Genomic DNA, 17,723 nt, shown 5'->3' on the forward strand with positions numbered 1-17,723 from the left:
TTTTTTTTTTTTTTTTAAGTGTAGCGCACACTTTCTAAGAAACCACTCATTTGTTTTAGCTCTCATGGTACTCTGGAAGCTAAATTTGAAAACTTGTAAAGATGTAGCTTGAGAGAGGTTCCCAAACTATTGGGAAGACTTTAGGAGGCGACATATGGGGGTCGGATCAGCATACCTGAAAGGTTGGTGGCAACTGGCAGTAGCAAGCATCCTATGCCCTCAAAAAGAGGCGGAGGGATAGTGACTGTTCTGCAGGAGTCCAGATTACAGCTCTTTCTGGATGCTGCTAAAATCCCTAAGCTTAAAATCTTGCAGGATCTGAGGCCCAGGCTCAATTCAGATGCCTTGACAGCCTGTGGAGCAGGGCAGCAGGTGGGAAGGGGCACAGCTAGAGCTATCATAGCTTGAAATGAAATGGGAATAGTAGGAAAGAGGAGACTGAATGGTATTAAGTCATTAAAAGATTATTCCTTCAAAATGAAACAAACATAGTGGAGAATTAGCAAGACAGGATTCTTGTTCATCTCAGAAAGTGCTGAAAGTCTGTGTCTTTCGGACTTCCAGAGATTGAATGTGTCTTTTGAAGGAGAGGAGCAGAATGCTAAATTTGATTCTGCAAGCAAGATGCTTTTTGTGTCATTGTCATTGAAATGTAGTGATGGTTACTTAAGCCCTTGCTCTAAGTCTACTAGCAGCTCTTCCACATCAGTTTCTTTCACTAGTGGTCTGTTTATCTTTGAATCCCATTCCCCCAAAAGGAGGGTGATCAATCTGTTCTGCCTTAAGTGATTGAAAGGCAGTCTTGAACTTGATAAGAGAACTGTAGCCTTCTGTACACTAACAAGGCCTTTGGCATAGTTTAAAATGAGAAATTTAAAGAAATTATTGAAGTGCTTCACCTTCAATATCCTCCTCCAAGCAGACTTAAACTTTTCACACCTAATAGCAGGTCTGCAAAGTGGTACATTTTAATGAATAACTAAAAGACTCAATGCCGGCATTAATGCAAAATGTTTCTTAAAGCATGAGATGAGTTTGCTGTAGCTACAGAAAACGTTCTGTGGGGAGGAAGGGCTCTTAGTGCTTGATTCTACGTCTGAAAAGAAAATGATGGAATATTGTGTCCAGGATGCTGAAATGGCCATCCAGGAGCACAAAGGAAATATAAGCCTTACCCACATCCTCAGTCACTAAAAATAAAATGAGTGTTTTAGGTGCAATCATGCTAAACTGCTGATATATCAATTTGCTGTAAGTAGTAAAAAAGTGAAGGAAAATGCAAAAGTTGCAGGAGAGGTGTTTTCCCACTTCTGGAATTGGTCTCAAAGCTGCTTAGCAAAAGGAGGCAGGCAACAATTTCAGACTTAATGGAACTCTTGAGAGGATTCTCTCTACTCTTACAGGGCCTTTCATGGTAGTGGAATATCTAGTGGAAATGTGAGACAGTTTGATCAAAACAGATGGCATGTGCAATAGGAAAGGCAAACAGTAGGGAGAAACTTAGGTAACTTTGGTACATGTGGTTTGTTGTTTTATTTTAGTCTGTGGGTTTTTTAACCCTAACAGGTTAGTCTCTTGTTTGTACTGTGTTCCTCGTTGGAGAAAACTCAATATTGAGTGGCAGCTTTCAAGTTCTGGTGAGCTAATTCTCTCCCTGGTCCTTAAAGACAGGACAAGACAGACTCCCTCAGAAAGCTAAGAGATTCGAAAGTAGGAAGAAGTGTAGGATGCACCTACCTATGTAAGTGCAACTCAGTAGCTGGTAAAATACCCAGTAGAATATGCATTGTGGCTTGACCATCTTGAGGCCTGAATCTGTTCCTTCCTCTCTGGACAACTTTCATTCTGGTTTTGCAACTCTGGGGAGATCAGATCCATTCTCCGAAGGAGGATTTGTTACTCCTCAAAGGGTGGAGGAGTGATACCGAAAGAGAGCAGAGGGAGGCAAGGTTGCTGTTTCAAGGAGGGCTTTGCTTTGAAGGTATTTGGTTTATTTTCTTTGTTTGGTCATGAGCAAGGGGAAATCCCACCTTAGCTTCTAGAGGATTGATTATGGCAATGCCGATATTTGTAACAGGGATGTTGCTGTCTACAACTGTATGAGTTGGATTTCTTGAAAAGAGGTGTCCCAGAAGAGTCTGTGATAAATCTTAACATGCTTAATAAAAATAATTTCTTGATAGCATAGGAACTTCTTGCTGTGCAGACTCTGTTCATGCAGCAGAACTTTGCATCTTGAAGAAAATCATTAATCAAAAAAACATTTGGTCCAATCACATGCAGTTCATAGTGGCTTTCTGACTTAATTTTCTTTGCTTTTTGTTCATATTTTTATGTGTCTGTAGGCTAAAATAAATTTACTGCCATCTATAGACTCCCTATGGCTCAGCAAAACTTTTCTAAAATGTTTAAAGAGCTATGATTTTAACATGAGAGATGCCACATGTAGTAGCTACCATTGTTTATTATTCAAAGGCCATGTTCCAAAACAGATAAAGCCAGTTTCAAAACCATCTATGGAAATAGCCTGTAGCAGGAAGAGGCAAAAGAAACAAATGTTAGGCCCGTTTGTGGAGGTGAGAAGTAATTATCTTGATAAATAGTGCCTTCTTTTACCAACGATTATTTTAAAGCACAGTCAATTTGAGGACAGAGCTGTGACTAAGTTGAAGAATGGATCACTTTGTATACCCCCAACTGCTATAAATTGGTTTAAACTTTTATGAGCTATCTTGCAACAAAAAGTACAGAGGTGTAATTACCCTGCTTTTACTGCTTTAAGAGGTGGAAGCCCAAGAGGACCTCTCTGCTATTAACAAGATGTAACTTTTTGCTTACTGAACTGTTTCTGGATTGAAAAGGTAGTGTGTGAATAGCCTGGAGCCCAAGCACTATGCAATTGCAGTGAAATAACCTTCTTTGAAGCCGAGTGCAGCAGGGTCTGAACCAGCTGATGCTTGTGGAGGCTTATGGACTTCAGAAATACTGTCTGATGCATTAATGCAGTGAGGTTTTATATGGCTGAAAGTTGTAATATCCTAGAGCACGAGAGTAACATATCCAGAAATAATAATGGTGATGTTGTATCCATAATGGTCTAAAGGTATGTGAGAAGAGAATTCCACACTGAACCCTAAAGCAAGCCTTTCTGCATAGCAAGACCATTGAGAGCCCTTTGAGGAAGAAGTCAAAAAATTTGTCAGGGGATGGAAGTGGTGGTGATCTGTCCTCCTTACCACGTGCCAAAAAGACTTGTTCCAGTGAGCAATGCAAGTCTTTACAATTGGACCAAGCGTCCACCTTTGCATGTTTATTTTCAGTTAATTCTGAAGCCAGAGATGCATGGGCATGTTGACACCTTTTCTAGGCTCATCTCTTGAATGTTGTTTCAGGGTTTCTACCTGATTCAGACGGATGCTAACATGTGAATCACCTGTACGTGGTATTCATAAATGTTTGGGGGTGCCTTAAAGGTAGCGTTGGGTTGGAGGAAGACAGCAGTTCAGCATGAGCGTGGTGGGAAGGTGTGGTAGGGAAACGAGTTTTAGAGGGTAGAGGGTGGACGAGTTGGGCTACTGTGTGTCTCTGGCTGTGTTTTGCTAACAGCTGTGGTGCCAGTCCCTCAGTAGGTTAATGGGATGTCAGTGTCAATTCAGGGTCCAGGCAGTGACCTGGGCCTTGAGGGCTGCCCGGAGAGCAGAGGTGGGTCTGACCTCCCGGCCACAGCTGTGAGTGACTAATGCAAAGAGGTCTCATGGCTGCAGTGCTTTAGCATAGAAGTGTTAAGTGTACTTCCCTAAAGTCTTCCCGCAGTTGTGGTGCCCTAAGAAAGTTCTTCAGGAGAACTCAGAAACTCTGCTTGTTGCGCAGCTGAGTAAACTTCCTTTCCTTGAAGTACTCGGGATGGCTGTGGGTTGGAAGGATCCAGATCCACTTGATGGGAGATGCAGTGGCTGAGGTTTTTGTCCAGCAATGTCATGTCTATAAGCCACTAGGGCAGGAGGTGGCTGTTAATTAACAGATTTGGAAAAGATCTTGTGAACTACCCCATCCAGAGACATTCCCTTCCAACCAGCCAAGTGGCTGTAGCTATTAGTCTCTGGAAATATCCAAGGAGAAGCAGATCATAACAAGTCAGTGTGTGCCTCACAGCAAAAGAAATGTTCCCTTTTTTTCTGCTTTCTTAGCCTGTAGGTTTAGCAATATTGTCAGATTCTCCCACTCCCACTCTTCTTGACACAATTGCCATGTCATTCTTTTCTTACACAAAGTGATAGCTCTACCTTCTCAACCAGCTTCAGACGCTGGACTCTCACACATGTGTTGGAGTCATTTTCTGTTCCTATGGATGAGTTTTATCTACTCAGTCAGCCCTGGAGGAAGAGATGCAAATAAGTCACTTTGTTTTACAGGCATGACTTCCATCAGGGATCTAGTGTGGAGAAAAATGTCTGGAAAATAACACTGAGTGGCTTGAAATGTGTATTACAGGCTCCCCCCTATGTAAGTGGGAGTGTGTACGCTGCAGGGAGAGATGTGGGAGGAAACACCAGTGCCAAAGGTCTGTTCTTCACACTTGACTGGTGGATTAAATTCTCTTTCCATGGTCCTTCTTTCTGACTAGCCATGGTGCTGTCACCGGGCTTTTCCAAATGGGGTAGATTAGAGTTTGGGTGTAAATGCAACTGACAGTTAAGACAAAGCAGGGCTTTTGGAGACAGCAGATCCATTTGCAGATGCTAATGAAGGAGTTCTTGTTTTTCTTCCATCTAAATCCTCCAGACAATCATTTTATTGAAGGAATCCACCATGCTGTGCCATTAGGGGAGAGGAGGTGATAAAAATTATTTTTGGAGCCAGGGATGAAGGATTTGGATGGTAAAGTGTGTTAAAGAGAAAACCCAGGTGAGTAATTTAGTATCTTCTGAGTTGGATTCCATTCTTAATTTATCCAAGAATATGATCCTTATTCTGGATTAATACACATTTTAAAATGCAAATACCTGGTTTTATTTTACTTTTAGGACTTTCATTTTAGATCTACCATCAAAACTGAATAAGAAGACATGCTTGATGGGCTTAAGAGGCATAACAGGACATTCCTTTTAGAGGAGAAGGTAAAGCTGTTACACCTCTGCTCTGTGGTAGTGCAGCAGGAATACCCTTTCTGATTATCTATGAAATATATATAACACGGCGGTCATTCCAGTAGCTCAGCACCAAGAAACTAGAAAGTTCATGGTCTCCACAGTTCAGTTCTCTCTGTCACTTTGGCCCAATGACTGGGTTTCTTTCGTTTTGCTTCAACAACAATACTTTTGACAGTGGCATCCTGGATTTTGTTGATTTCAGAACAAATTCAGACTTTGTGTGACTTTTTTGAGGGAGGGAGGGTGAGAAGCTCCCAACTCCTGTTGGGTTACTGAGCACCAGGCAGGGTTTTCTTTGTTCTTTCTAGCGCGTGGGCGATTTAGGGGGCGAAAAAACCCCAAACAACCCCACAGCCAAAATCATGCCCTTCATTATGCTTCATGCTTACTTTTAGCCGGGACGAGGGGATTAGCTGCTGCTAAAGGCATTGGTCCGTGAGAACATTTATTGTGTGAGTATGTCACAGGGTGAGTGGTTAGGCTATTAAAATTTATGAATTTACGGTCCTGGCAGTTTTGAGCTGGGGAAGGAGGTTTGAAAAGTATACTGTACAAATTTGTACTGGTATTATTGTGAAGCTAGTATTTCCATTCTTAATGACTATTTGTGAGTCACTACGTGGGGAAGATGAGTTTTAAAAGGACAGTGAGGAAAATGAAATCATATGTCTAGAACTGGTCTAAAGGTGATGTCTGATCACTGATGTGCCACAGACTGTTTCATTGAAATGACAGAGCAGCTGTCAGTCCAAGCCGAGAGGCATCTGCTCTTTCATGTTGTTAGAAAAATCTCTGCCTGGGCCCCAAAGTTTTTTGGGGAAAAGTAACTAGAAATCCCTCAGGAAAGTAAGAAGTGCTGTAATCACTCAGAAAAGGTGTTAGATGGATAACGTGTCATAAAGAGTTACTCTCATTTGTTAAAGAAGCACTTATGCTCAAATTAGCTTGTTGATGGGCATATCATAGAAGGTGCCTTTTGAGATTTGAGTGTGACTGCAATTGATTGTAGGAAAATGAAGAAGTAACACTAAACAACCTCTGTTTCTGAAGAGCAAATATTTTGAAATAAAAAGCTCCATTTGCAAAAAATACAGAAAGAAATCTTTCCTTTAAGAGAAGGAGACCTGTTTTGAAAGAGAAGGATCTGTTATGAGAAGAAGTTCAAATTGGAAGCATGGGTGAGAAAGGGAAAAGATGTAGTTAGCAATGAGGTTTCATAACTAGCAAAGGACTGATACACTTTCTCAGAAACAGTTATCTTATGTGGTTGGGCTTGTTTTCATTGTAGCAAAATTTTGTGGGAATCTTGGGAATCAGCACTGATCCTCACAAGATGCTGAGGAGGATCATTGCTGAACAGAAGCAGCAAGTGGCAGTGCTTGCATGGGCAGAAGTATCTAATTGAAAGAGGAGTGGAAGGGAATAGAAGAAATTTGATTGAGTTGTAAGCTGTTGAAAGTACAGTGATTGCTGCAGCAAATACGATGAACGGAAACACAGTACTGAGAGCAAAACAAAATGACCTGGATATTCCAAGTCATCCTTCAAAAGCTAGTTAGGTCATTTACCAAGTATCTGATGACAACCTCAGTAGGTCAGGACAAAGTCAGGAAAGACCACAGAGGCAGACCCTTATTACGTGGTGGAAGTCAGAAAGGAACTGAGAGTTACAAGAAGAAGAGATGAAGTGCAGTTGTCTTTGAGGGTTTCACAGTTGATGAAACAGACTGCTTTATGGTAGCAAGTCCTTTTTCTTGGTTAGGCTTTCCTTCTCCTGAATATGCAACTCCAGTTCTGCAGTACAGTGGTTTTTATAGAGACTGATTTCAGTTGGTGACTGTTGTGTAATTACTAGCTTGTAAATGATAGCTCTTAAGTATCTGTTACTGAAAAGGGGACTGGAGGGTTCAACTTGTGGCGTGCAAGTAAAATTCTGTGTGATTGCCATCACCTACTGGGAAGTGGGGAAAATTTAGAGCCAATGCAAAAACCTTTACCTTCAAACTTGTGTCTTAAATGTGGGGAGAGGGTATATTTTGGATCCAGAGAAAGAAGTGGTGATGGAGAGAATGGTCAGCGTTTTGCATCAGTGCTTGCTGGCTGTAGTTTATTCTAGAGAGCAGCAGTGGGACAGATTTGGCAATGGGGAGGCACTGAAGAGTGTAGAAGTACTTGCACAGGTGGTCTTAAACTCAGTAAAACTGAAAATAAAACGACTACTGAAATGTATGTGTTAACTCCTGTGAATTAAAGCAAAAATTGTTCAAATTAGTGAATGACGGACTGAAAAATCTGGTCTGCTGGGACTGTACTGTGGATTTCCCCAGATTTCCTTTGTCATGGGGGACAAACAATTCCACTCTTGGTGTCACAAGCAACTGAGACTTAATTAACGCTTGGAAATTGCTTTGAGATCTTTGCGTGAAAAGCTATGAAGTTCTAATGATATTTGATTAAATGCAAAGAAAAGCAATGCTTTTCTCGGAGAATGATTAGAGTTTGAACTTCTATCACAAGGAATCATTTTCCACGCTGGAGGCAGGCGTGTTTTGATCAGCTTTCTTATTCTTGGTGACAATGACTGTTTTGGCAGCGGAGATAAACAGACTAGGAGCAGTATTTGTGCTACGTGCCGTGTTGGTATAAAAAGCCTCCATCCCAGCGAATGAGCGAGACCTCAGCTTAGCTGGTACATTCAGCCTTACATTAGGGCAAGCCCTGTAGTAGAATCTTTAGGGATGTTCACTAAATCAGTTTTTATCACACGTGTGCAACTGGGTGCTACTTACCTTGGTCAAGAAAACTGATTTAAAACCACTTGGAAGGTATGGGGGAAAGCTAGGAATAAAGAGGAACTTCCTGATCTTCTGCTCTAAACCAGGCTTTCTGGTTCTGCAGTGTTGAGTCAGTGTGGACTGCCTTGCCAGTGGGGAGGAAGGCTCTGCAAATGTCACTCTTCCTTCCCACGTTATGGTGATGTAGTGAGGCATCTTTGGCTCAAGTGAGGCACAGGCTAAACGGGCTGGGGAGGCTGCTGTGGAAGGTAGCCACAGCAGGGAGTGCTAGTCCCTGCTGTTGCTACCTCTCTTGTTCTGCAGTGTTGAGTCAGTGTGGACTGCCTTGCCAGTGGGGAGGAAGGCTCTGCAAATGTCACTCTTCCTTCCCACGTTATGGTGATGTAGTGAGGCATCTTTGGCTCAAGTGAGGCACAGGCTAAACGGGCTGGGGGGGCTGCTGTGGAAGGTAGCCACAGCAGGGAGTGCTAGTCCCTGCTGTTGCTACCTTCAGGAGAAGCTCTGAAGAAACATCAGTTTTGGCTGGTGGCTCATGCATTTCTTTTGCAACCCCACCTGGGAGAAGGCACAGATCAGACATTTAAATCCAGGCTGATCTGTCTCCTGTGACTACTGCCGATAGGAAATGTAGAGCGTAATGTTGATTAAGAGTGACATGTTCAACAGAAGCGTTGTTTGTGTAGAATCAGACATTGTGCCCAAATGAAGGCTGGGAAGGAGTTTCTTCTACACTCAGGGATCCAGAGGAACCTGAGACCTTTTTAAAGGTGTTAGCTCTCCCTACCCCAGATACTGTTCACCACAGGGTCACCTGGGCATTTCTCCACTGCTTACATTTCCTGTGACTCTGTGTGGTGATAGACATTGTCTGTTCTGTGGGGACAGTGAGGAAGATCTTTGGCTATTCTAAGAAAGGAGCTTTGGTGGGAGAAAAAGAAACCTAATGTTTGTGTACACAGTTGATTAATTTGTTACAAGGTGCCAAAACACCTTCTCAAGCTATCTGCCAAATATGATCTATAACTTCAAGCAACATGGAAATAAAATTTACTTCTGATAGTCTCATAAAATTCTGTCCAAACAGAATTAGCCTTCCTTTCAATAGTGATATTAAAAAAAAAGAAAAAGGAAAAAAAAAAATGCTTAAGGCTATTACTACAAAAGATCGAGCTTCAGTGAGTAAATACTTGTGAGAATTTTGCAAGGATGAGTGAAGACTATATAGATAATATACTTACAGCATCTGCTGCCTAATATCTCAAGACTCTTTCTGTGGCTGCTGCTCTGGGAAGCAGCTCCACGGTGTTGTTCAGTATCTGCCCCCACATTGCCAGTGGAGGAACTCAAAAGGTCACCTATGAAACTCCAGCAATACTGGTAGAAGAACCAGTTTTTTCCCATTACTTCTTTTAGAGCATCCTTCCCAAAAGTTGTCACCATGATGGTAGAACCTGTTGTGTTTATATATCTTAACACTATTAATGGAGAAGTAGTTTGACCAAAAGTAGCCTGTGTAGTTTAAATAGAAGATCTAATTGTGGAATTCATTTGCAAACACAGACTTTCTACTTAGTATACACAGACTTTCTACTTAGTATATATTTCTTCTAAAAAAAAGGAAAGCCTGTCCGCTTTCAGATCAGTCAGTGGTGGAAGGCAAGTAAAAGGTTGGAAGGTTAAAGAAGAACTTGTTTGTGACTTTTTTTTTTTTTAAAAGGCAAAGAAAAAAAGAAAAACTGCTTTTTGGGGGAGGAGAACAAGCTGCAGGGGAAGAGGGAGAAGGGTGCTGTGATGATAGGTCAAAATTCTAAGTTTCCAGTTTTACATAAACATAATTCACAGTAGTGTGGGTACCTTGTGAAACGAGAGATTAAAAATCAAAATGAAATTATTTTTGTGTGAGACCATGACCTGTGGAGAGTGATGTATGCCAGATCCTGCTGAGGATAACCTGGCAACCTTGATCACTCTCCAATCTGAAAAGCCGTTTGGCATCACAGGAGCGGGGCAATATGTGAATGCTGAAACACCTGCAAATCAGGCTCAAGGAGCAATCAAAGTGCGATAAACATTAATTAGTATAATACTCAAACCCTTAATGGAGGAAGAAACGTTGATTACACTATCACACTTGGGATTTCTTTCTGTCAGAGATGGTGTATGATGACAGTTTCTGATTACACTTACTCAGACACGAAGTAAGACTTTAAAAACCGCTTAAATATGGAGGAGAGAGAAGAGCAGAAAGCAAACAAGTTGATCTTTCTTTGAGGGGTTGAACGTATTTGGCTTTTTATAAAAGCATGCATTTTTGCTTTTTGCCTTTCAAACTTTTGAGGCGAATTGGCTTTGTGAACTGGCTTTGAACACTTCCCTGGATCACTGTGAACGGTAAATGTCTTAGCAGCCTTTCCTTTGCTCTCTCCATCTCGATCCTGCGATGTTGCCAGCTGCTGGGGCAGAGGCGCTGCCTGGGGGCGGGGAGAGTGGGGCTCGGGCTTCTCACAGTCCGTTTCTGACTGTGCCGGCCATTGCTGCATGAACTCTGAGCTGGCCCACCGCAGTGTGTAGCAACATCCATATGCGGTAAGGCTGTTTGTAAAGCACACTCTAGTGCCTCATAAAACATTATCCTTTGTTAGCCAGCCAGAACACACTTAGATATTCTAGCTTAGCTCTCTAGACCTGCTTCAGTCTAGTGGATTGTGCATCAAAGCCCTGAGTTATGGGTACCGGGGGCGATGCATTGATGTTTCCCCGTCACTTCATCAGCCTGAGGAGCCATAAAAGCACATGGCCTTTTTTCAAGAAGATTGTTAGACAAATTAAAACTTGAGAAAGTTTGAGATTTTCTTCTTCTCCTTAGCATATGAGTAGAAGAGAGCAGTGACGTGCCTCTGGGTCCCAGGAAAGAAGCGGGTGAGGAAGGGGCTCGGTAGCCTGAGAAGAAAAGATGGACACTTAGCTCCCTCAGCACCACCCTCTGCTGCTGCTTTCATCATGGGATGATGTCCCCCCTCCCCCGGGAGGTAGTCTCTCCTTAACTCGCCAGTGGTTCTCTCACTTCTGATAACCCACTGAACCTCGTCCTAGAGGTTTAATGGTATCTCATTCATCAGTAATGGTATCATGCTGGTTTTGGCACCAGTGCTGTGGAAGGATGAATGGCAGCCAGCACTGTTATCTTCCCTTGTTACCCTGCTCCAGCACCAGCCACTTGGAGAGTCTGGGGATGTAATAAAATACAAGAACCATAAACTCCGTCCCTTCTAATTTACACCTCCTGCAGTAAGGGAGGAATTTAATAAAAGCACGCTTTGTTGAAAAAAAAAGCAGCTTGACTTTTAGGCAAAAAGCCAAGGGTTTAAGAACAAATTTACTGTATGTACCCTGAAGTTTAGAACAGCAATGCTGAGCATCCCCCTGCTATCTCTCGGGGCTGGAGCCTGGGCTGGGAGGAGACCAGAAGCCTGACTTGCTGTGATGTGTACAGTCCTCCTTTAAGGAAAAAGTCATTTAATACTTCAGCTGCCTTATCCTCCTGTGCAACTTCATTTCTTATTCTGCTCTGTAATGTTCTTTCTCCTTGGTTGATCGCTTACTTTTGTACTTCAGACATGAAATTGAAGTTCTTTGGTATTCTAGAAAGGTTTGCTCCCAGCCTCTGCTGCCTCGCCTTTCTCATTCACCTTGGTGTGGAGCTTGCTTCTTCTCTCTCCCACTTCCCAAGTTTTGTCATCCCTGTCACTTTTGGGTGATGTGTACATGAACAGCAAAGGGTCTCCTTCTGCGGTGATGCTTCCCTCCAGCTGAATTCTGTCTTGCTCAGCCACCTTTCTGGGAATCTGTCAGCCTGTCTTGAAACCTGCTCTGATTTTAAACTTTTTTCTGATGCTGTCTGATCCCTAGCAAATATAGATGATAACAATCACAATTCTTTTTTGGCATTGTGGAGTGCTTGGAGACCCTCCTAGAAATACAGTATTATTGCCAGTGCTGACAACTGACAGGCAGTGTCCAGTGTCCTGGATGCCAAATTCCTAATGCCTCAAATCTTTTTCCTATGGGAGTAAGAGAACAGTAATTCTTCCCCCATGAGCAGACACAGACACGGCAGAGGAGGTCTTTCAGTAGCCGCCTGAATGTGAGGATTATCAGAGGAGTTATAAAGAGATAACGGGAAGTGATCTGCTCCATGGCTGCAGATGGGACAGAGGATACGGGGCCAGTGAGGGAGGCGGTGAGGTGGGAGGAAGTATCCCTGGGACCTGCTGTGGGTGTTGGGAGAGAGTTGTCTCTAAAATGGAGAGGAGCTCAAGGCAGCAGGATGAGGGCTTTAGGAGAAAGGAGAAATTAGATCTAAGTTGGGGGTGAGGTGCAGGGGGCTTGACTGCAAAAAGTTTTCAGGGACAAGAGAATGTGAAAGCTTGAATCAAAACAGCTGAAAGATTGGCTTTAATATCTGCTTAGATTAAAAATAAAAGTCTGTATGGATTAAGAGATAATCCACTAGATAGATTTAATCTGCCACATGTATTACTTCCCCAAAGAAAAGCATTGGGAGGAGAAGGTTGGTTTGCCTCAGTGCCCAGGATTTAAAGGCAGGTGATATATTCTCCTTTCTTCTGCAGGCCCCCTTTTCACTTGTCCCGAAGCATGCATCCTGCCCAAAGGGAGGGGCTGTTGCTGTATGCCTCCTGCTTCTTTGCAACTGCAAAGTCACATTGAATCTAACTGAAGGGGTTTCTCAAGCAGAAAAGAGCACCGAGAGCAACATAACACAGCAATGACTAATAGGATAGGCACGGGGTAGGTTCGGATGCTGATGGTGTTTTTGGCTGTCTGAGCGCAGGGTTCTGAGGGCCATTTTATTAACACTTACCCCTCCTGTCCTGATTGCAATTGCCTTTCAAACAAATGCCACTCAGTAACACACTACCTAAATGGAGGCTGAGGTCTGAATGCTACCTTGCTTCAAACACTTTGCCCCTGAAATCCTTGGCAACAAGTCCTCTCCATCCCTTCATGTTTCCTTTCTGTACAAACACCAGGTTGACTCCTTGGAGTAATTTCAGTTTCCCCAGCAGTAGAAATAAAGTTGCTGGAGGACAATTGAACATGAGGGGGGGGTTTTCCATGTATTTTTCAGTATCAATATGGTATATTGTCTTTTTTAACTAACATATCTTGAACTGTACGTGCATAACAGTCATGCGCTTTTAGGATCCTGTACATGTGATGGAATCATAGAATCGTTTAGGTTGGAAAAGACCTTTAAGATCATCATCAAGTGCAACCGTTAACCTAGCACTGCCAAGTCCACCACTAAGCCATGTCCCTAAGCACCACATCTACTCGTCTTTTAAATACCTCCAGGGATGGCGACTCAACCGCTTCCCTGGCCAGCCTGTTCCAATGCTTGGCAACCCTTTTGGTGAAGAAATTTTTCCTCATGTCCAATCTAAACCTCCCCTGGCGCAACTTGAGGCCATTTCCTCTTGTCCTATTGCTTGTTACTTGGGAGAAGAGACGGACACCCACCTCATTACAACCTCCTTTCAGGTAGTTGTAGCAAGTGATAAGGTCTCCCCTGAGCCTCCCTTTCTCCAGGCTAAACAACCCCAGTTCCCTCAGCTGCTCCTCATAGGACTTGTGCTCTAGACCCTTCACCAGCTTTGTTGCCCTTCTCTGGACGTGCTCCAGCACCTGAGTGTCCTTCTTGTAGTGAGGGGTCCAAAACTGAACACAGGATTCGAGGTGCAGCCTCACCAGTGCCGAGTACAGGGGCACGATCGCTTCCCTACTCCTGCTGGCCACACTATTTCTGATACAATTTTCTGATGGAATTTGGATTAGTTGGATTGAAGGGGTTTAATAATTTTTTTCATAGTCCTCTTGCTCAGCAACAAATAAATTAATTCTGTAGACTGGTGTGTATGCCTTCTGTGTTGTGTGCCTGCATCTGTACCACCTCAGGTGAAAGTTTTTGGCATATTTCCTAAGGTCAGTGGGATTTGGCCTGGTAAATCCTAGAGTAGGAGATCACAGGAGAAAGCATAGAGTGCCTCAGAGAAGAGCCATCATGGTATGAAACACCTGAGCTGGCACTGGACAACTTCCCCAGCTTGTGCTGGGAGCAGGCCATCTGCTTGATACTGTCCTTTTATTGGTGAATGTAATCGCTCTCGGTTATATTTGGTGGGCAGTAGGGATGGATGAAGCTATAGATATCTTCCCTCTTTCCCTTCTGGATGCACCATTACTGTTGCAGCTAGGGGACAGTACTTGCCAGTCATGCTCTGTCTTTAGGGATGCCTCCTTTTCAGAGAGGTTCCAGCAAACCTTAAATGAAAAAAATGTACACAGCACTGTGGACTGAGAGGTGCTATGCTTTCTATTCTTCCCCTGATGCTGTCCATGTGCTACAGGAGGTGTTAGTACTCTAGCACCAAGAAGCACTTTGTAATAGCCAATGCACTGCCTCTGTTTGGTGGGGGCGTAAAAGGAGTTGTGGCACCGTTTCTCTCCTAAACCAGGTGTCTTAGAGGATGAATGTTAGATGTGGAAGTGGTTAAGGGTGAAACATAAGGATAACTGGGATTCCTCAAAAACTCCTTTGCTTCTAAACAGCTAGCGAAAGAGTGAGTGTGGGAAGGGGGAGGAAGAGGTGTTACCTGGTGAAGCAGTGCGGATGACATGGGGCAGGAAAGGGAGTGAGGGAAGCGTTTGACTGCCTCACTCGATCCACTCACACTCATGGAGTGGGAGGGAGGAGAAGGGTTACTGGTTTCCAGGCCTGAGCTTGCGTAACTACTTGCTTAACATTTCCTTCTGGGAGAGGAACATGTGCCTGGTCAGCCCCTGAGAATTGTGTCTGGGAGTCAGCAGGGTACTGGCTAAAAGGCAATCGATCTTGCTTTCATTTAGAGCTTCAGGAAGGCTTTGTTGAGCTCTTCTAGGAGAGGGGTCTGCTCACAGGTGAGAGGGAAAATTGCATCATTGATTTGAGGGAGAGAGGCAAAGCAGAAATAAATGGCCAATTTTTTTCAGCTTTGAAGGAAGTAAAAATAGTCAGATGCCCCCAGGAGCAGGGCTGGAAATAGTGTCAATCAATACAATTATGAAACATCTAGAAAAGAGGTGAACTGTGAGGTGGGAAAATTTGCTGGGGAGAGCAGTTAGGGAAGACGTAGGTCCTTCAGAAGCATCTCACACTTCAGCAAAACAAGGGAATGGGACGGCCCTGTGACACATGAAATTTGCTGCAGACAGGTGCTAGGAAATGCACACTGAAAGGAACAACAGAAACTACTCTGAGAACCTATCAAGTACATAAGTGATGTGGACTTACTCCACTGAGACAGAGGGAGGGTGTGGGAAGGAAATCATGAACAGATTTGTACTTAGTGTTGGTACAAAATACAAGCTGTTAGGCTTTATTTAAAATAAAAGGATGGGGAAAGGGAGAATAATTCTGTGAGGGAGAATCTCATGAGGTTCAGTTTTGCTCATCTCTCACTCCAAAAAGAATAAAGTAGAAACAGGCTGTGTGCTCTCCTGCCATATGCATAAGGAAAGATTTTCATGCCTCCAGAAAGAGGGGAGCATGGCTATAAACAAACAGAAACACTTAAAGCTGTTTAGATAAAGAAGTGGGGGTCTTTCAGAATGATACAAGGTGAATAGGCTGCTTGTACTTGCTGTTTTTTCACTGCCTACGATGGGGGGGCTTTAGCGGAGTCCATTTCTCTACTGTAATAGGGAATGTGCTGCACTGAGTGAAAATACTTGAAAAGACAGGTTTGGTACAATTTGAAAATGAGAATCATGTATCAGTACTGATGTCAGATTTGTTACTAAAAGGAATTATACAGAGTGGGAAAAAAAGCATGGGACCTCTCAGAAGCAAAGAGGGACTTCTGGTGAAATTTAAAGACAATACTTGAGATTGATTTTTACAGGCACAAAATGATCCGACGGAACTCTTTTGTTACAAAACATTGCTGAAGTGGAGCACTATCTCTCCTAATGGGTTGTATAGCCATAAAAATACTCTTTGCTGGTTTCATTAGAGGGGTGAAGATTCAGAACAATTTTCAGCTTTTGAGCTTGAAGCTAGGGAGATCCTGCTAGTTATGCATGAGGAAGGAAGGCCTCTTCTGAGAAGGTGACTCCATAGTTACCTGTAACTGATGCCTGGTTCTGATGTCCCTCCTAGCTTCTGGTTGAGCCTGTGTGACAGTTCTTGCAGCGTGGTAGCGACTGTGCACAGCATGCTGGCAGTTTCCGTCGTGCCCCTGGCTGCAAGGCGTCTGCTATAAGCTTTGTGGGAAAGGAATATGTCCACATGGTGAATGCAGAGGTACTTAACCAGTGACCGCTATCCCCTGCTGCCACAGAGTGCTTTTCACCTCAGTCCCAAAGCGTTTTGATGCTGATCTAGTTATGCAAAAATTATGCAAGTTAGGGTGCTTTATTGCTCCAAATGAGGACCTAATGTTGTTTAACTGATGTGGAAACCAAATCACAAAGCTGCAGAGCAACATGGAAGAAGTTGTGCAACAAATTGCTGGTATAGTAGAGGACAGGATAAGCCTTGTGAGTCCTGAACTCAGCTCATTAGCATGTGTTGCCTTTCATTTTTAACAAGTCATTTTTATTAAAAATATGTTGGCAGTTGATAACTGGCTGTGGCTTTCTTGTCAGCAGTACCTGCAGAGACGCGTAGGGCTTGTGGCACTCTGGTGTCACAAAAAAGCTGCAGTTTTCCATCTTTCTGTGCTGTGCCTCAAACAGCCGCGGGAATGTTGTGCTGTGAGTCACGGACTAGACCTACCTTCATGTCAGAGTACATAAAACTCTCAATGGGACCGAGACAAGTGTATCTCAACCAGCGCTGTTTTGCCCTATGAAACAATCCAGTCCACCGAGATTCACATCCTTCCCTGAGGGCCTGAGCACTGGCTGTTGCCAAAAAATCTCTGGCTCTGGATTCTTCATCTTAAGAAAGGTGTTTGCCTCCTAGGATCTCTCAGCGGGTGGAGGCCAGCCGGGCACAGCTTCAGGCAATTGGTGAGAGAGTCACGCTTGCCCAAGCGAAGATTGAGAAGATAAAGGGCAGCAAGAAGGCTATTAAGGTAGTGACTTCAGTGAAGGCTGCATGGCCTCCCTTCTTCCTTCCACCTTCTCTCTTTACTCCTGATGTAAGCTCTGGAGAAGAACAGGTGCTCGGCTGCTGCCCGCTCACCTCTCCATGCCTTGCTGCTGAGCAGGGTTGTGATGAGAATCCCCTTCCTCACTCAGCCAGTCGATGGTTTTTAGACATGAGCCACACAGCTCCTGGCCTTATGAGGCCTGTATAAGTTGCTGCCCCAGCTTCTCCCTAAGAAAGAGAAAAGGCATGTGCTGAGCTAAGCCCAACACCCTCACACTTCAGGCTCATAGACACTTTGGCTATTTGAATGAAAGCTGCTGTTAGAGAGCCTCCCGTTAGTGCATCTTAATCTTGTTGAGCCATGTAAAACTGGTGAAAACTCTTCTTTCCCTGTTCTTCCTCCATTTAATACAGTGTTTCAAATTCCCTTTCTGCCAGGGGAAGCCTATGATCTCCTAGCACTAGAGAGAAGTTCTGGCACTTTTACTTTCTGAAGTGACAGCCCATGCATGATTGGGTCCATGCAGGTAGCCCTTAGGAGCCTGTTGACTCCAAGGCTGTCCATTCCCACCAGCAGCACAGATTGTGCGCTTACTCCACTCCATGTGTTTCTGTGGTCTAGGA

General features: G+C 43.7%; 1 protein-coding gene across 5 annotated transcripts in view; it reads left to right on the plus strand.

Moving 5' to 3' along the window:
• Positions 1-17,723, plus strand: part of WASHC1 (WASH complex subunit 1) — a 47,434-nt gene that overhangs the window by 18,715 nt on the left and 10,996 nt on the right. For all 5 annotated transcript variants that reach the window (XM_019474397.1, XM_009288325.2, XM_009288322.2 and 2 more), the window contains one exon: positions 16,971-17,082. In XM_019474397.1, coding sequence (XP_019329942.1) covers positions 16,971-17,082 — 112 coding nt within the window. The remainder of the gene's footprint in view (positions 1-16,970; positions 17,083-17,723) is intronic.

The sequence above is a fragment of the Aptenodytes forsteri genome, unplaced genomic scaffold (genome assembly GCF_000699145.1).
Source record: "Aptenodytes forsteri isolate BGI_AS27 unplaced genomic scaffold, ASM69914v1 Scaffold56, whole genome shotgun sequence".
NCBI classification, from domain to species: domain Eukaryota; kingdom Metazoa; phylum Chordata; class Aves; order Sphenisciformes; family Spheniscidae; genus Aptenodytes; species Aptenodytes forsteri.